At 31.2% G+C, this 15,080-nt stretch overlaps 1 protein-coding gene across 3 annotated transcripts in view; it reads right to left on the reverse strand.

Annotated features, from left to right (window-relative positions):
- LOC142642908 (uncharacterized) overlaps nt 1–15,080 on the reverse strand; it is a 104,886-nt gene that overhangs the window by 6,486 nt on the left and 83,320 nt on the right. The window contains exons 1-4 of one of the 3 annotated variants that reach the window (XM_075817350.1): nt 12,592–13,116; nt 12,351–12,505; nt 7,417–7,571; nt 480–3,322 (exon numbers count right to left, since the gene is read on the reverse strand). The exons of 1 other annotated variant lie outside the window; for it this stretch is intronic. In XM_075817350.1, coding sequence (XP_075673465.1) covers nt 480–3,266 — 2,787 coding nt within the window. In that variant the 5' untranslated portion in view covers nt 3,267–3,322; nt 7,417–7,571; nt 12,351–12,505; nt 12,592–13,116. One more of the 3 variants, XM_075817351.1, reaches the window with a different exon arrangement.

The raw sequence follows: 15,080 nt of genomic DNA on the forward strand, positions 1-15,080 counted from the left end.
AAAATTATCTCTAACTTCTGATATCCAATAATGATCTCTAATACAGACTTCGTAAGTAATAATGTGTATAACAAATACCCATTTTAATTTTTCCTAAACGATCATTTGTGGCGGTATGCCACCCCTCCAGCATAAGCCCCTTGCACTCTTATAGGCTTATCTATGATTAAGGCATTACAAACAAACAACACATATAAGCTGCGTTTTCTGAGGAAAAAATAAATAACTAAAATATTACCAAAGAAGAAAAGGCCAAATAGGAGTAGAGAATGGCTAAAAATGATAGTTTTGATCTAGCCTCGTTTTCAAAAATGAATCTATCACTTAAATAAATCTTGTTATACTTATTGACAACATAAACATATGTACGAGACACTTAACTAACAAAGCAGTGAAATTTCAGTTTCATGCTCAACTTAAAATATGTGCATATGTGAAGATTATCAAATTCATTAAAATATATCAAATCATAATGATACCTTTTCGCTGAAAAGTAGTTGAGAATCAACATCAGAATAGAAACCCATCAAGTTTGGTAAATTTTGTAGATCCAAAGAATGCAATTGAGAGAAGTCCGCTATATTTGTTTTGACGTCGTCAGTGATGTCGTTGACTTGTATCTCATGTTTTCTTTCCTTTGCAACAATTGCGCTCATTACCTTGCAATTCTTAATCACTATTTCTTGAAGTTGCGAAAAGCATCCAAGCATGGTTGAGGAGAAGACAAATTTCAACTCATCACAATTGCTCACTTTTAAAATTTTCAAGCTACGGAATGACCCCATGGCAAGTTGGCCATGGCCATGGCATATCTTTTCCATATTTGTCATATTGTCTAGAGAAAGAAACTCCAAGAGAGGAAAGACAATGCGTTGAAACCCCACCAAGTTAATGATGTATTGAATCTCAGTGCTGTTTCGAACATAGAGATGCTTCAATTGTGGAAAACCTTCCTTGTCAACTTCGTAAAGAATATTTTTAAGACCCTCCTTAGGAGCCAGATCAAGATGTTCACACCTTTTCAATAAAATTATAATCCCATCCTCTGCTTGAAATCTTCTATCAAGTTCAAGTTTCACCATTTTTGAGAATTTAAACTCATCGACACTATCACTTTCCCAATCCCAACGCCAATCATTGCCTACTAATATTTCATATCTTTCCAATTTCTCAAAAAGCAAGGCTTTTGGTAGTATCTTAGCATTGGGAATATGTATACATAATGTGGTCAAACGTGACAAATAGTCCAACTCTGAGACCCTAGTATTGTTCCTTTCCGTGCTTTCTCCATCAACCTGCCATTTATTAAAACTACTCTTCATATATAATTCTTCTAACCTTTTAAGATTCGATAATACATTGGGTGGAATAACTTCAAGCTGGGTGCATCCTTTCAAATCCAACAATTGAAGGTGAGTCAATTGTCCTATTTCAATAGGTAACTGTTCGATGTTGGACCCTGATAGGGTAAGAGCTTTCAAATTCTTTAATTCTCCTATTATAGCCACATCTTCTAACTCACAGTCACGCAAAACCAACGATTGGAGGTTGTGAAGAGATGAAAGGGATGAAGGAAGTGAAATGCGTGCTTCAAACAGAACTAAAATTTTGAGCTCTTTCACCCCTTCAAAAAAGTGATTAGGAATTGCCGAAGAATAGCCATCATCACATGAATCATCACCCAACAAAATGAAGTTAAGTTGTGGAAATTCCAACCTTTTAGGAAGATCACTGAACTTAACATCAAAAAGTGCCATTCCAATGGGTTCTTTCAAGTTTTTCATATTTGACCATTTTTCTAAATCATTGGAACTTCTTATGGTTAACATTTCCTTATCTTTGTCTGCAATATAAATGGCAACATCACGAATGACGTCATGCATTTTAAATGAACCACTTCCATAACCTTCCAACAACAAGCAAGAATCTTTTAGACTTTCAACCAATGCTTGGACCTTATTTCTCACTTCTTCCATTGTATAAACATCTTGAAAGAACTCCAAACCCACCAAAATTCTCCATAACAATGCTATTGGTATGACCCTATCTTCTTCAAATGAACTGCAAAACAAGAATAACGATTGCTCTTCCTTAGTTAAAAAATCATAGCTCAACTTTATACTCTGATATACCTTGTCATGCATTCCTTTGATATGCATTGGATTCGCCCTTTTTAACTGTCGCAAGGCATCCTTCCAAACACTTAATTTGTTTTTATTTTTCAGTGCATTCGCAACTGTTGTAATGGCAATCGGTAACCCAGCACATTCTTTGACAACCTCAACCATGGTAGATTGGAAATTCAAGTTTTCAGCTAAATCACCCACTATCTTCGAAAACAAGTATTCTGCTTCATCGTTTGATAAAACTCCAACATAGAATATTTTTTGAGCATCCATATCCGTGGCCAATACATCTCGAAATCTAGACGTTAGCAATAGTTTGCTTCCTTTGTGATCATCCCCGAAAGAAATTCCAAGATCCTCCAAGTCAATCTTGTTCCAAATATCATCTATAACCAAAAGGATCTTCTCTTTCTTCAACCGCTTATGTAGCAATATTGCTTTCTGAGAATCGGTCTCCTCATTTTGAAAACTCAAACCCAATTCTTTCGCAATGTCTTTCTGGATCTTTTTCAAGTCTGGAGCTTGAGATACAACTACTGTAACAATGCTTTTAAATAACTTGTCTTCTTTGGCTTGTGTAGCAACTTTTCCAACAAGCATGGTCTTGCCCAAGCCGCCCATCCCACAAACCCCAATGGCACGGATATTATCATCTTTTAGAGTCTTCATCACTCCATCGAAAATTATCTTTCTTGATTCAAAGTCCTCATAACCTTTAGTAGAAATTGTAGTACCTCCTGGTATAGGGACACGATGGCCAACTGTCTGGAACGTGCCCTTATCCTTGATATCCTTGACGGCCAATCCCAACTTGTGTGCTCTTCTGCCAAGCTGATAACGGGTCTTCAAATTTGCTTGGCCTTCGTCCTCAAAGAATTTTTGTACCTCTGCAGTGATCTCCTCAACACTTGTCAGCCACCTCTGTACCTTAGCTTCAATTTTTACTACATTCCTTTCAGCAGCTTCGACCTTTTCTTGCACAGTATCTCTAACTTCGTTGAGCTCTGTAACTTCGGTCCTGAGATTGTCAACATATTTTTGGTAGTGAATCAGATAACCCATGTGACGTGCGGCTGCTCCGATTGTGTAATCCACAATTTTTTCAAAGACCACTTGACAGAATGGCGTAAGAACCTCCATTTTTGTTGCTTCAGATTGGTCCACTTTTTTGTGTATTTTTGGGTTGGGCTGCTGTCCTGAGAGTAGAGGTAAAGAAAGGCCCAATTAAAAACGATGATAACAATGAAAATGTAATCAAATTGAAAGACAAAAGAAGCCAATGCGATGACATCACGTTCCTCTATATTGAAATATTTATGAAAATAATTTCAATATGTTACTAATTTTACTGTAGACTATTTTTTTTCTAAACTTCAAACACTTTATATGTGAAAATATATCAATTAAGATACAAGACTTTTGACTATATACAAAAAAAGCTAAACATTGACAATATTAAAAAAAAGCTACACCAAGTTAGAGATTTTTTTTTTTTTTTTTTTTTGGGGCTAAAAGTCTAATACGGCATGTTGTAATAAGGTTTGATGCATTAGATTCTTGTGCATAAATCTTTTTTTAGAACATTGACAATATCTTCTTCTTCTTTTTTCTTCTTTTTTTTCCCCTCTTTTGAGAAGAAAATATATCATTTATCTAACCCATTATACATATAACAGAAGTTGGTCTATTAATAACAATAAAAATTAGTATGAAGATAATAATTCCTAAAATCCAATTTAGTTTTTTTTTTTTTTTTGGATAAACATAATTTCAAATCGAATAGGAAATTACGTTCTTGGCAATAGTAAATTCTCATGCCGTTGGTGCCTTAAGTCCTAACTCCTGTTTTTATATCATGGATAAATACAACTTACAAATACTATACATGATTAACTACTTTCTTTATGGCAGGAAAAAGTTAATTAAGTTTCTTTTTTAATGACAAAAATTGCACAATTTTATAAATTTATTATTCAGTGGAACTATCCGGTGCCATATGTCTCATCCAATTTTCTTAGTTTTGGTATAATAACTATTTACTACACTACAAAAATCCAATTGAATTCTCATAATTGTTTTGTGCTAAATGAGTTATTAAGTGAAAATTCAAAATTAAAAAACAAAACCATCGTTGATTCATTTTTCTTATTATTATTATTATTATTATTATTATTAAACAAATAGTAGTTCGACAAACTCAAATTGAGAATTTCGTGGATAACAATTTACATGATTTTTTTCCTCATTTGTTTCAAATAAACTTATATTTATTAATAGCTAATTTATATATTCACATATACAAACATTATATATATTATATATAAACTTGGTAAAATTTTAATACATGCTTATGTGAGTTTCAATCATCTCAACTAATAAAATTTCTTGTTGTCGAATAAGAGATTTGGGATTTGATCCTCGTCTTAAAAACCAATTGGTGTCTTGGTTTGATTATAAGAGAAATTTTCAAGAGTGAACACCATAAGTTGAAACTATCTCTTAAAAGAATTGGTAAATTGAAAATTACACCCCCAAAGTTTGAAGGTATTTGAATTTTACACCTTGAAATTTTAAAATTTGAATTTTACCCCTGAAATTTGAAAGTGTTTGGATTTTACACCTCGACATTTTAAAATCTGAAATTTACCTCTTAAATTTTAGGGGTATTTGGATTTTACACCATGAAGTTTTAGAATTTTAGGGTGTTAAATCCAAACATTCCTAAACTTTAGAGGGCAAAATTCAAATTCTATAACGTCAAGGTGTAAAATCCAAACACCCCAAACGTCAAGGGGTAAAATCTAAATTCTAAAATTTTAGGGTGTAAAATTCAAACACTCCCAAACTTTAAGGGTGTAATTTGCAATTTACCCTAAAAGAAAAAGTTAAGTTATATTTATTTGTAAATGTATCTCATGTATATGCATGGGGTTACAAGCTAATTTCTTTAATGGAAAAACCTAAGTTTTAATCCTCAATTCTTTCTATTAAAAAAGTGAAAAACAACAAATAGAAATATAACACCGAAGTTCATTTTTGTCCATAAAATGATTTTTTATGGGGAATTTCCAAAGATTTTAAAACCGTTCATTCCTTTCTATTGTAATTGGGAGAATTTGCAAGATTTTAAAAATAATTCACTTCCTTTCTATTGTAATTGGGGTGTTCACCTACACTGCACTAAAAACCGCATGCAAAATGGTATTACCGCACCGCACCCTCTCTATATATTAATATATTCATTTTCTTAATATTAAATATATTATTAATAATTTGATAACCCTAGTTTTCAAAAAAAAAAAAAAAAAGTTTAATAACCATAACAAGTGTTTATTAGGAAAGTCAACCCAAAATAAAGAAAAATTAACTCAATAGTTTAAAACTTGGTCCAAAATAAGGGGAAATTGTCCGTTTTGGGCTAGGCAAAAAAAACTTAAAATTTGAAAAATACACCGGCTTCAAAGCCAATCATATACACTGCACCGCACATATGACACCATAAATGAGGTGCGGTGCGGTTATGTTTTTGACTAAACTCTAAATTTCACCATACTGCATCGCATCGCACATGTGGCCGCAAAAATGAAGGTGCGGTGTTGTGGTTATAGTTTTGGCTAAACTACACCACAAATTGCAATGCTAAAAATAACCTAAAACCACACTGCACCACAAACACTCCTAATTGTAATAAAGTCTGTATGTCTCAAGATAAAGCAATCTCTATTCTTGCTTCCAAACTTTTATACATATATATATAGAGAGAGAGAGAGAGAGAGAGAGAGAGAGATTTAAAATTACACCTAATGCAATTTTGTAAGAGTTACAATTTTTTTAAGCCATTGATTTGTAATAAATCTAACGGTAGAAACATCCTAATGATAATGTCATCAACCTTTTATAAATAAGTGATCTAATAGCACTAATTATCATTAACTATGTAATTAAATGTTTTGGACCCTTACATAGCAGATTTATTACGGTTAAAGTTTATCTTCTTTACTCTAATTTTTCTCACCCCAATATCATCATTTCCTAAAGTTCATTAGAGCATTTACAGTGATCCTCTCAAATTGCTAAAAGCCTACTTTTATTGACCCACACCATAAAAAACATGCTACAATGATGTTTCAATACTTAATTTTTTTTTTGCAAATAAGTTACACTAAACTACCATCTATTATAGTCTACTGTGGCTCAGGAGATATAATTTTTTTTTTTTTTTTATTGCATCACTTGAGTTTTCTTTTCTATTAAAATAATCTTATCTCTCTTTCTCTCTCTCTCTCTCTCTCTCTCTCTCTCTCTCTCTTTACCGTATCACAACTCCCTTTTTTCTTTTCTTTTTTTTCGCTAATTCACTTTTCTCTCTCTCTCTCTCTCTCTCTCTTTTGTATTTTCTTTGTTTCTCTCTGCATCCTCTTGCCCCAGCTGCTCCATTAAAGCGATGATGCACCCAACCCAAACCTTTGTCTCTCTTCCTCCTCTCACCACCACTCCACCGTCGCGGACCTCCAAGGCCGTCATGGCACCAAGTCTATCTCTCTTCTCTCTTGGCTGTGACGATCAGGATCGAGATCGAAATTTGGGTATGTTTTGATTGTGATTGGGTTCTTGTTTTTGTGTGTTCATATAGGTTTAGTGGCAGTACTGGTGATAGCGATTGATTTTGGCTGTGGCAGTGGGTTTTGTGGATTTTGGCTATGGGTTTCGTGGGTTTGGCTGTGGTAGTGGGTTGTGGTCGTGAGATGGTAGGTTGTTGTGACTGGTGGTGGTGGTGATGGGTTGTGATTTCTTTTTCTTTTCTTCTCTCTTTTTTTGCGATGGGTTGTGGTTGCCACAATGGTGAAGGTGGAGGTGGTTGTGGTTGGTGGTGGAGGTGGAGGTGGTTGTGGTTGGTGGTGAAGGTGGAGGTGGAGGTGGTTGTGGCTATGGCTAGATGCTATATGTTTCTGTGGTATTTGTTCTTACGGTAGTTGTTTTTTATTATTTTAATAAATTTTTTATATTATTTTGAATGAATTGATAAAAAATATAGAACTTTTTTTTAACTGTTACAAACTGAGATGATAAAATAGATAAAATAATTGGTTTCAGATACTAAAAACTAAAGGATGAATGATAAAATACATACTAGTTTTCCTTTTAAGGGTAACAATTGTAACTATAATTAAGCACCAAGGGTAACTATTCTAATTAAGCAAAATTACACGGCCAAAACAAAGGGATTAAACCACAACAAAGCAAGAACCATACCAAAGGATGAATGAGAAAAAAGAAAAAAAGAAGGTACCTCTCTTTAGGATATCAAAGTATTCCAGAACAATTTCTTTTGTTTTCCACTCGGACAATCTATGTGCTGAGTAGCAGTAATCGTGAATAGTTGGCGATACCTTCTTCTTTTCCCTTCGTTTTACAAGTCTTGATAAGTAAAACAGAGCAAACAAACTGTAGCAAAAAATCAAATTGAGGAACGAAAGGATAGCATAAGCGAAGAAAAATATAAAAGTAAGAAACTAGAAGGAAGTACCTCTCTCCTTCACACTACAAGTTAAGAGTTTTTTTTTTTTTTTTTAATATACGGCAGGTTGTAATAAGGTTTGATGCAATTAATACATTTCTTGCGCATATAAGATGAATGGCACTTGGCAAGATTGTGGGTGCAACCGCCCGTCCAAAATGAGGTTTCTACATGGAGGTTTTTTTTTTTTTACAAGATAGAATTCTATTTTAGCCTAATTTAAGTGTATATGTGTGTGAAACTCCCTCTTGGAGACTTAAACTTCAGCTCTTGCCCCCTACACTCCACAAATATTTACTGTCGCACAAAAAATGTGCAGTGGTTACGCGAGGCAGTTACTAATATAGCATACTATATGGAATATAAATATACGTGGCTGTCTATAAAACAAATGTGTGTGTATATATATATATATATATATATATATATATATATATATATATGTGGCGGCATTATTTTCACTCTAGATTTTGTTCTTGTACTTTGCAGTATTTATTATCATAAATATATCCTTTATCTTTTTCTTTTTTAGAAGAAACTATATCCTTTATCTGAACCATCAGACAACAGAAGTTGCTCTAATAATAACAATAAAATTAGTATGAAAATAATAATTCTCAAAATCGAGTTAGTATTTTTTTTTTTTTGGATAAATATAATTTCAATTTTTTTTTTGAGAAAAAAATGCTTTGAATTTTATTAAGAAGCTGGTAAATCAACATAAATTTCAAATCTAATAGGAAATTACCCTCTGGGCAATAGACAATAGTAACTTCTCATGCTGTTTGGTGTCTTAAGTCCTAACTCCTGTTTTTAAACGATGGACATGTACAAATGATACACATGATTAACCACTTTCATTCAAGGGGAAAAAGTTAATTCAGTTTCATTTTTTACGAAAAAAATTGCACAATATTATAACTTTATTATACAGTGGAACTACCTGGTTCTTCTCTCTCTCTCTCTCTCTCTCTCTCTCTCTCTCACACACACACACACACACATATTGGCAGCCCCAAGATTGTTTGTTAGGGAGATCAATAAGAAACATAAATTATATAAAATTTAAAACAAAAGAGAACTTGAATATATCAACATCACAAAAAATACAAAAAACAAAAACTGAAATACACAAAGTTTTACAATTTCTTTCTACGATGTTTCATATTTTGAAATCGTTGCATGATATTTTTATTATCAATCCTACGAGCTACATTTCTTTTGATGTATACAGCCAAACAATCATTTATTCATTAATCTCCCATTTGATTGATTTATTTCAAATTTGTTAAGATCTAAATGGACTTTTTCTAAGGTTTAAGATTAACAAATTTCTGTGGATCCAGTTAACTCAACTTGTAAAATCTTTGATGCTTGGATAAAAAATCTAAGGTTCAATCCCCATCTACACCAAAAAACCAATCGGTGTCATGGTCTGATGATAAAGAGCTATCATCAAGAGCGGATGTCATAAGTTGAAACTCGATGTAAAAAAAAAAAAAAAAAAAAAAAAAAAAAACAAAACAAAACAAATTTCTACTTCTTTTATTGGGCTTATTAATTTTTTCCCAAATTTTAGATCAAATTAGTTTGTTATTGGACATTTTTTTTGTGTTTAAATATGTCAGGATGTTGTTAAGAGGATTATATTCAAAATTATTTCAGCTGGGCTTAAAAGAAAATATAAGGTTACGGTGTTCAAATTTTTATTTTAGGGGGTCAAAAAAAATTATATATAGTATTTTTTGGGGCCAAATGGAGCCGCTCATGTTAATTGAGAATTTCATATATATATAATGTTGGACATACTAAAATTGAGAATTTTGTGGATAACAATTTATATGATTTTTTTTTTCTTCATTTGTTTCAAATAAACTTATATTTATTAATAGCTATTTCATATATTCAAATACATAAATATTATATATAAACTTGGTAAAATTTTAATACGCTTTTAGTTATGCTTATGTAGGTTTTAGTTAGCTCAACTAGTAAAGTCTCTTATTGTCAAACAAGAGATTTGGGATTCGATCTAAGTCTTAAAAATCAATTAGTGTTTTAGTCTAATGATAAAGAAAAATCATAAGAAGCGTACATCATACGATGAAACTATCTCTTAAAAGAAAAGTTTAGTTATATTTACTTGTACATGTCTTTCATGCATATGCAATGAGTTACAAGCTAATTTCTCTAATGGGAGAACCTAAGTTTTAATTCTTAATTCCTTCTCTAAAAAAATGAAAACCAACAAAAAGCGGTATAACACAAAAGTTCATTTTTGTTATAAAATGATTTTTTATGGGGAATTTGCTAGGATTTAAAAACCGTTCATTCCTTTCTATTGAAATTGGGAGAATTCGCAAGATTTTTAAAATCATTCATTCCTTTATATTTGTAATAAAGTTTGTATGTCTCAAGAAAAAGCAATCTCTTTTGAAAGAATTACACATTTTATAAAAGTCTGTATAACATTCATTCCTTTATAAATTTGTAATGAAATTGAGAGAAAGAGTTACACCTTATGCAACTTTGTAAGAATTACATATTTTATAAGTAATTATTTTGTAATAAATCTAACAGTTGAAACACTCTAATGGTCTTGTCATCAACCTTCTATAAATAAGTGATCTTATAGCCAACCGCCAAGCTAGGGTGGTCACAGGATCACCCTCACTTGCAAAAAAAAAAAACAAATGTATATATAAACTTGCCAAAAAAATTATATATTAAATAACATATTGTGACCACTTTATAAAAATGTTGAACATTCTGACATGAGAATTACAAAAATTTTGGTTCAACAAAAATAAGAGTAATGCTACATTCATAATATTTTTACAATAATTTCATAACAAATTCAATGTGATAAGTTGTTACTGATTCTAATTTGGCCTAATATTAATACTATTTTTTTATCCACCAATAAACAATTTTTTGCATAAGTTTTATTATAAAAATGTTGTGAACATAATATTATTCCAAAATTAATTCTGCCCCTCTAAACATAATCCTTAATTTTTTTTTTAAGATATAAATAACAATAATAAATATCAGCCCAAATAACAACAAACATAAATCAAACAATAACAAAACAAGACCAAACAACAAGTGAACAAATTATTTAACAAAAAGCCTATTATAAAACAAAAAGATAAAAATCGTTAATCATTCAAATTTGTAGCTCATTCAACCTATTCAATAAAAATAATCTATAATTTTTTTTTTCCTTAAAAAATGGCACCAAGAAAAATATTGTGATTTTGAGTTTTTCTTGATGGTGACGACAATTCTATTCTTTTTGGCTTTACAGTCATAACAATTTTACTTTCCTTAACGACTTGGCTCGCAGTTATAGAAAATATTCAAATTATCACTTTATTAGATTTTGTATAATTTAATTTTTTTAGTAACCACTCTAAAGCTGCCACTGCTAATAGCATTAATTATCTCCAACTATGTAATTAAATGTTTTGTTCTCTTATATGGAAAATTTATTACGGTTAAAGTTATCTTCTTCATTGTGCACAAAAGAATAGTATATCTCCCACCTCACCCAATCTACGTAACAATTGAAAAACAATAAAAATTAGTGGAAAACATATATTACTGATATGGCACTCCCAAATCCTAAACTTTCTCCTAAATTTGTATCTTTGAATTGCTTAGCGAGGATAGTGGCACGATTTTTTTTTTTTTTTTTTTTTAAGAATCAAACACCGGCAGGATATATTGTCCAATTCTATTAAAGTATCTTTTCACCAATTTAGTACCTTCATATGATCCAATACTATCAAGTACCAAGAATATTATCCAATAAAATCATAATGGTGATTAATGGCCAATTTGGGTACGATCAGTATCAAAGAAGCTAAACGCCAATCAATTGGGGAAATAATCCCCACTTCCATCTTCACCAAAATCACCAGAATCACCACTATGATTTTATTTATTTCAATAAAAACAAAAATTCAAAACATAAAATGAAAATTTATCTATATCAACATAAAAAGAAAGTGAGACTGGACCACTTCACCTCTCTCCCTCTTTTTATCTGCATAATTAAACATAATTTTTTTTTTCAACATAGGTTAAACATGGAAAATTAATTACAGGTTTTACATTTTAGATGGTATCAGTTTAATTGAACATTCTTAACGATCTGATCTATAAAATATTTACCCTTTCTCTTAAAAAAAACTCAGGCATGTCTTGTCTTGTGGTTTTCTATATGGTAAAAATGAGATATTACATTATTTTGTTTTCTATTCTTATCACTCAGTAATCAAATCAACCGATTCTCAATTTTTTTTTTTTTTAAAAAATCAACTTATCAAAGCAATATTCATAGAAACAAAAGTCTTTGGTTATCAAAAGATTTCCTTGTTGACCCATGTCCATAGACTAAAAAAACACAACCTAAAAATATTAAAATACTACAATCAAACATACGATCTACAAATCTTTTTTTTTTTTTTTGAGGTAAAGGACCTTCAAATCTTAAAGTGTATGTAGAATTATAGATAATGCAGGTTACATTACATGCTAGTTTTCTTTTTAAGAGCAGCTATTGTGACCTTATTTAAGCATCAAATTAGGAACAGTTATTAGAACCACAATTACAAGCCAAAAAAAAAAGGGATTATAACTGCAACAAAGCATGAACCATGTCAAAGGACGAATGAGATAAAAGAAAAAAAAGAAGGTACCTCTCTCTTTAGGATATCAAACTATTCCAGAACAGCTTGTTTTGTTTTCCACTCGGATAATCACTGTGCTGAGTAGCAGTAATGATGAAGAGTTGGCGATACCTTCTTCTTTTCCCTTCGTCACAAGTCTTGACAAGTAAAACAGAGCAAATAAACTGCAACAAAAAATCAAATTGAAGAATGAACGCATAGCATAAGCGAAGAAAAAAAAATATAAAAGTAAGAAACTAAAATGAAGTACCTCTCTCCTTCACACTACAATTTTTGTATGTTTTTCTTCTATGACTTCACAGATCAAGGATAATTGCTATAGTAAATGAAAGCAGGGGTGAGAAGCTTAAAATACTTCACTACTTTTTTTTTATTTTTTTTGGAAAAGTGAAGCAGACTCAACTAAAATGATAGGATACTAACACAAAAAACTGCAACGAAATTTAAGGTAAAAAGTTTGATTTTTTTTTTTAAAAAAGAACTGGATCGAGCAAAGCAGAACCAAACTAAGAGATGACTGCAACGAAAATTAATGGCGCAAAGTAGAAAGTATCAAATTAATTCTTTCTTTTTGTTTTGAGAAGTGGAGCAAAATAAAACCCAAATGAGAGGGCGAAGAGTGACTACACAGAAGCTGCTGCGAAAATCAATTCAGAGGACAAAGGAAATGAAGGAAAGTAGAGTAGGAAAAGTCTTTCAATGGACCTCAACCGAAAATATCTTCTTTACAAGAGTAATTGAAATAAATAAAAATTAATATTTTGAAAAGTGAGAGAAATAAAAAAAAATAATAATAATATTTTCACGCAACTGACAATCAAATATGAATGTGTTGAAAAGTAGTTAGCTAAAATACAAAAGGTACATTCTCAAAGAAAATTTTAAAAAAAATGTAAGTTTGTATCCAATAATTTTAGGAAATTTAATGTGTATCTTCTGATGGCAGAACATTTAAAGCAACGGGAAAAATTTTGTATTTTGAAAGGAGACATGATTTGACGTTTCTGCTCTTGTCCTTGGCTTGAGTGTCAGGCTAGTTTTTGTAGCCCATAAATGTCTGAGGCCCTTTTCTTACTCTTGTACCATTTTCATTATTATAATAAAAATTCTACCGTTTTAATAAATAAAAAAAAGTACTTTTTTTAAAGGCTCCTATGCTATTGGTTCGTACTCTCGAAGGCTGGTAGGTCTTTTATGGCTAGTTAATCTCACTATTATCATCTTTTTAACTCTAATATATATATATATATATATATATATATATATAGACACACGTAAAAGCACGTGTATAAAAGCGAGTCCAAATCTTCTGTCCTACTTTTTCTACTTTACTCTATACTTCACTAATAAAAATTTGTCACGTGTTCACCTAATTAATTAAATACTACTATTAATTAATAATAGTAGCATTTAATAAGTCAATAATGATAATATTTAATTAATTAGGTGAACACGTGATAAGTTTTTATTGGTAGAGTATAGAATGGAACAAGAAATGTGGGACAGAAGATTTGGACTCGTATAAAAGCACGGAAGTCTTTGTCCTGTTACCTTCTTTATTCATAATATTAGTGATCAATCAATGCTACACGATTCATTCGCTTCACTATTTTTAGAACCGAACCGAATCGAAAGGTCAGATTGTGAAAATCGAAAATTGAGATGAAAATCGTTTTTTAAGCATAAAGAACCATATTTTTAGTTAATTATGTGAACTCCTAAAACTGGGGTTGGACCGCACGAACCGGTGTCAAGAACCGTGCGGTCCAACCCCTTAGCAATTTTTTAAAATTTTAATAAAAACAACTTAACACAATTCTATTCTACTTAATTAAATTATCCATCTCTTACAAGGAATAAAAAATTATAATTAAAATCTTTCAAAGATATTCAACTTTACTTCAAAAATTAACCATAAATTTTAATGTTTTCATAGTTATTATTTTATTTTATTAACTTTCTTATTTAATTATTAAATATATGCTTGAAAATCATTAAATTTCCTTCACATATATAGATATATTAGTCAATTTTGCTAGTTTTATAAATTTAATATTTATATTTAGGCTTTAATTAATTATTAAATTAATTATAACATCATCATGGTTCGACCCCGATTCAACCTCAAAAATCTTGAACCTCTCCCTTTTAAGGTTCAATGAACGGTCCAGGTTTTAAAACCTTAGTTCGCTTTACAATTATTTTGTTGTTTTGCTATTTTGGATACACAATGTGGAACAAATCTTTTGAATTCTTACTAGGAAAATGCCAAAGAGCAAAGAGTCCTGGGATTGTGGGAGTGTGAGTGGGACAACAGCTATGAAAGATAAAGGGCCCGTTTGGTACATATATTTAAAAATTAAAAATTGTTATTTGAAAATATTTGTGAAAATATGTGTGGGCGAAAAAAAATGTGTGAAAATACATATAATGTTGTTTAAAAACTGAAAATTGTTGTTTAAGTGTCAAGAGGTTCCCATCAATGATCACACACCCCTTCTTTGAGAATTGAACTAGAAAGCCCCTATCACATATTTGAGTGACGCTCAAGAGGTTCGCCTTAAGCCCTTTGATGTATAGGACATCCTTCAATAGTCGTAGCCCCGGTATCTCAACGGTTCCTTTCCCAAGTACTTGAGCATAACTACCATCTCCAAAAGTCACGTAATCACCGACATTCTCCTTGAATGACTTGAACAATGATTTATCTCTTGCCATATGACGAGAGCAACCGCTATC

Source organism: Castanea sativa, chromosome 7, assembly GCF_040712315.1.
Source record: "Castanea sativa cultivar Marrone di Chiusa Pesio chromosome 7, ASM4071231v1".
Classification (NCBI taxonomy): domain Eukaryota; kingdom Viridiplantae; phylum Streptophyta; class Magnoliopsida; order Fagales; family Fagaceae; genus Castanea; species Castanea sativa.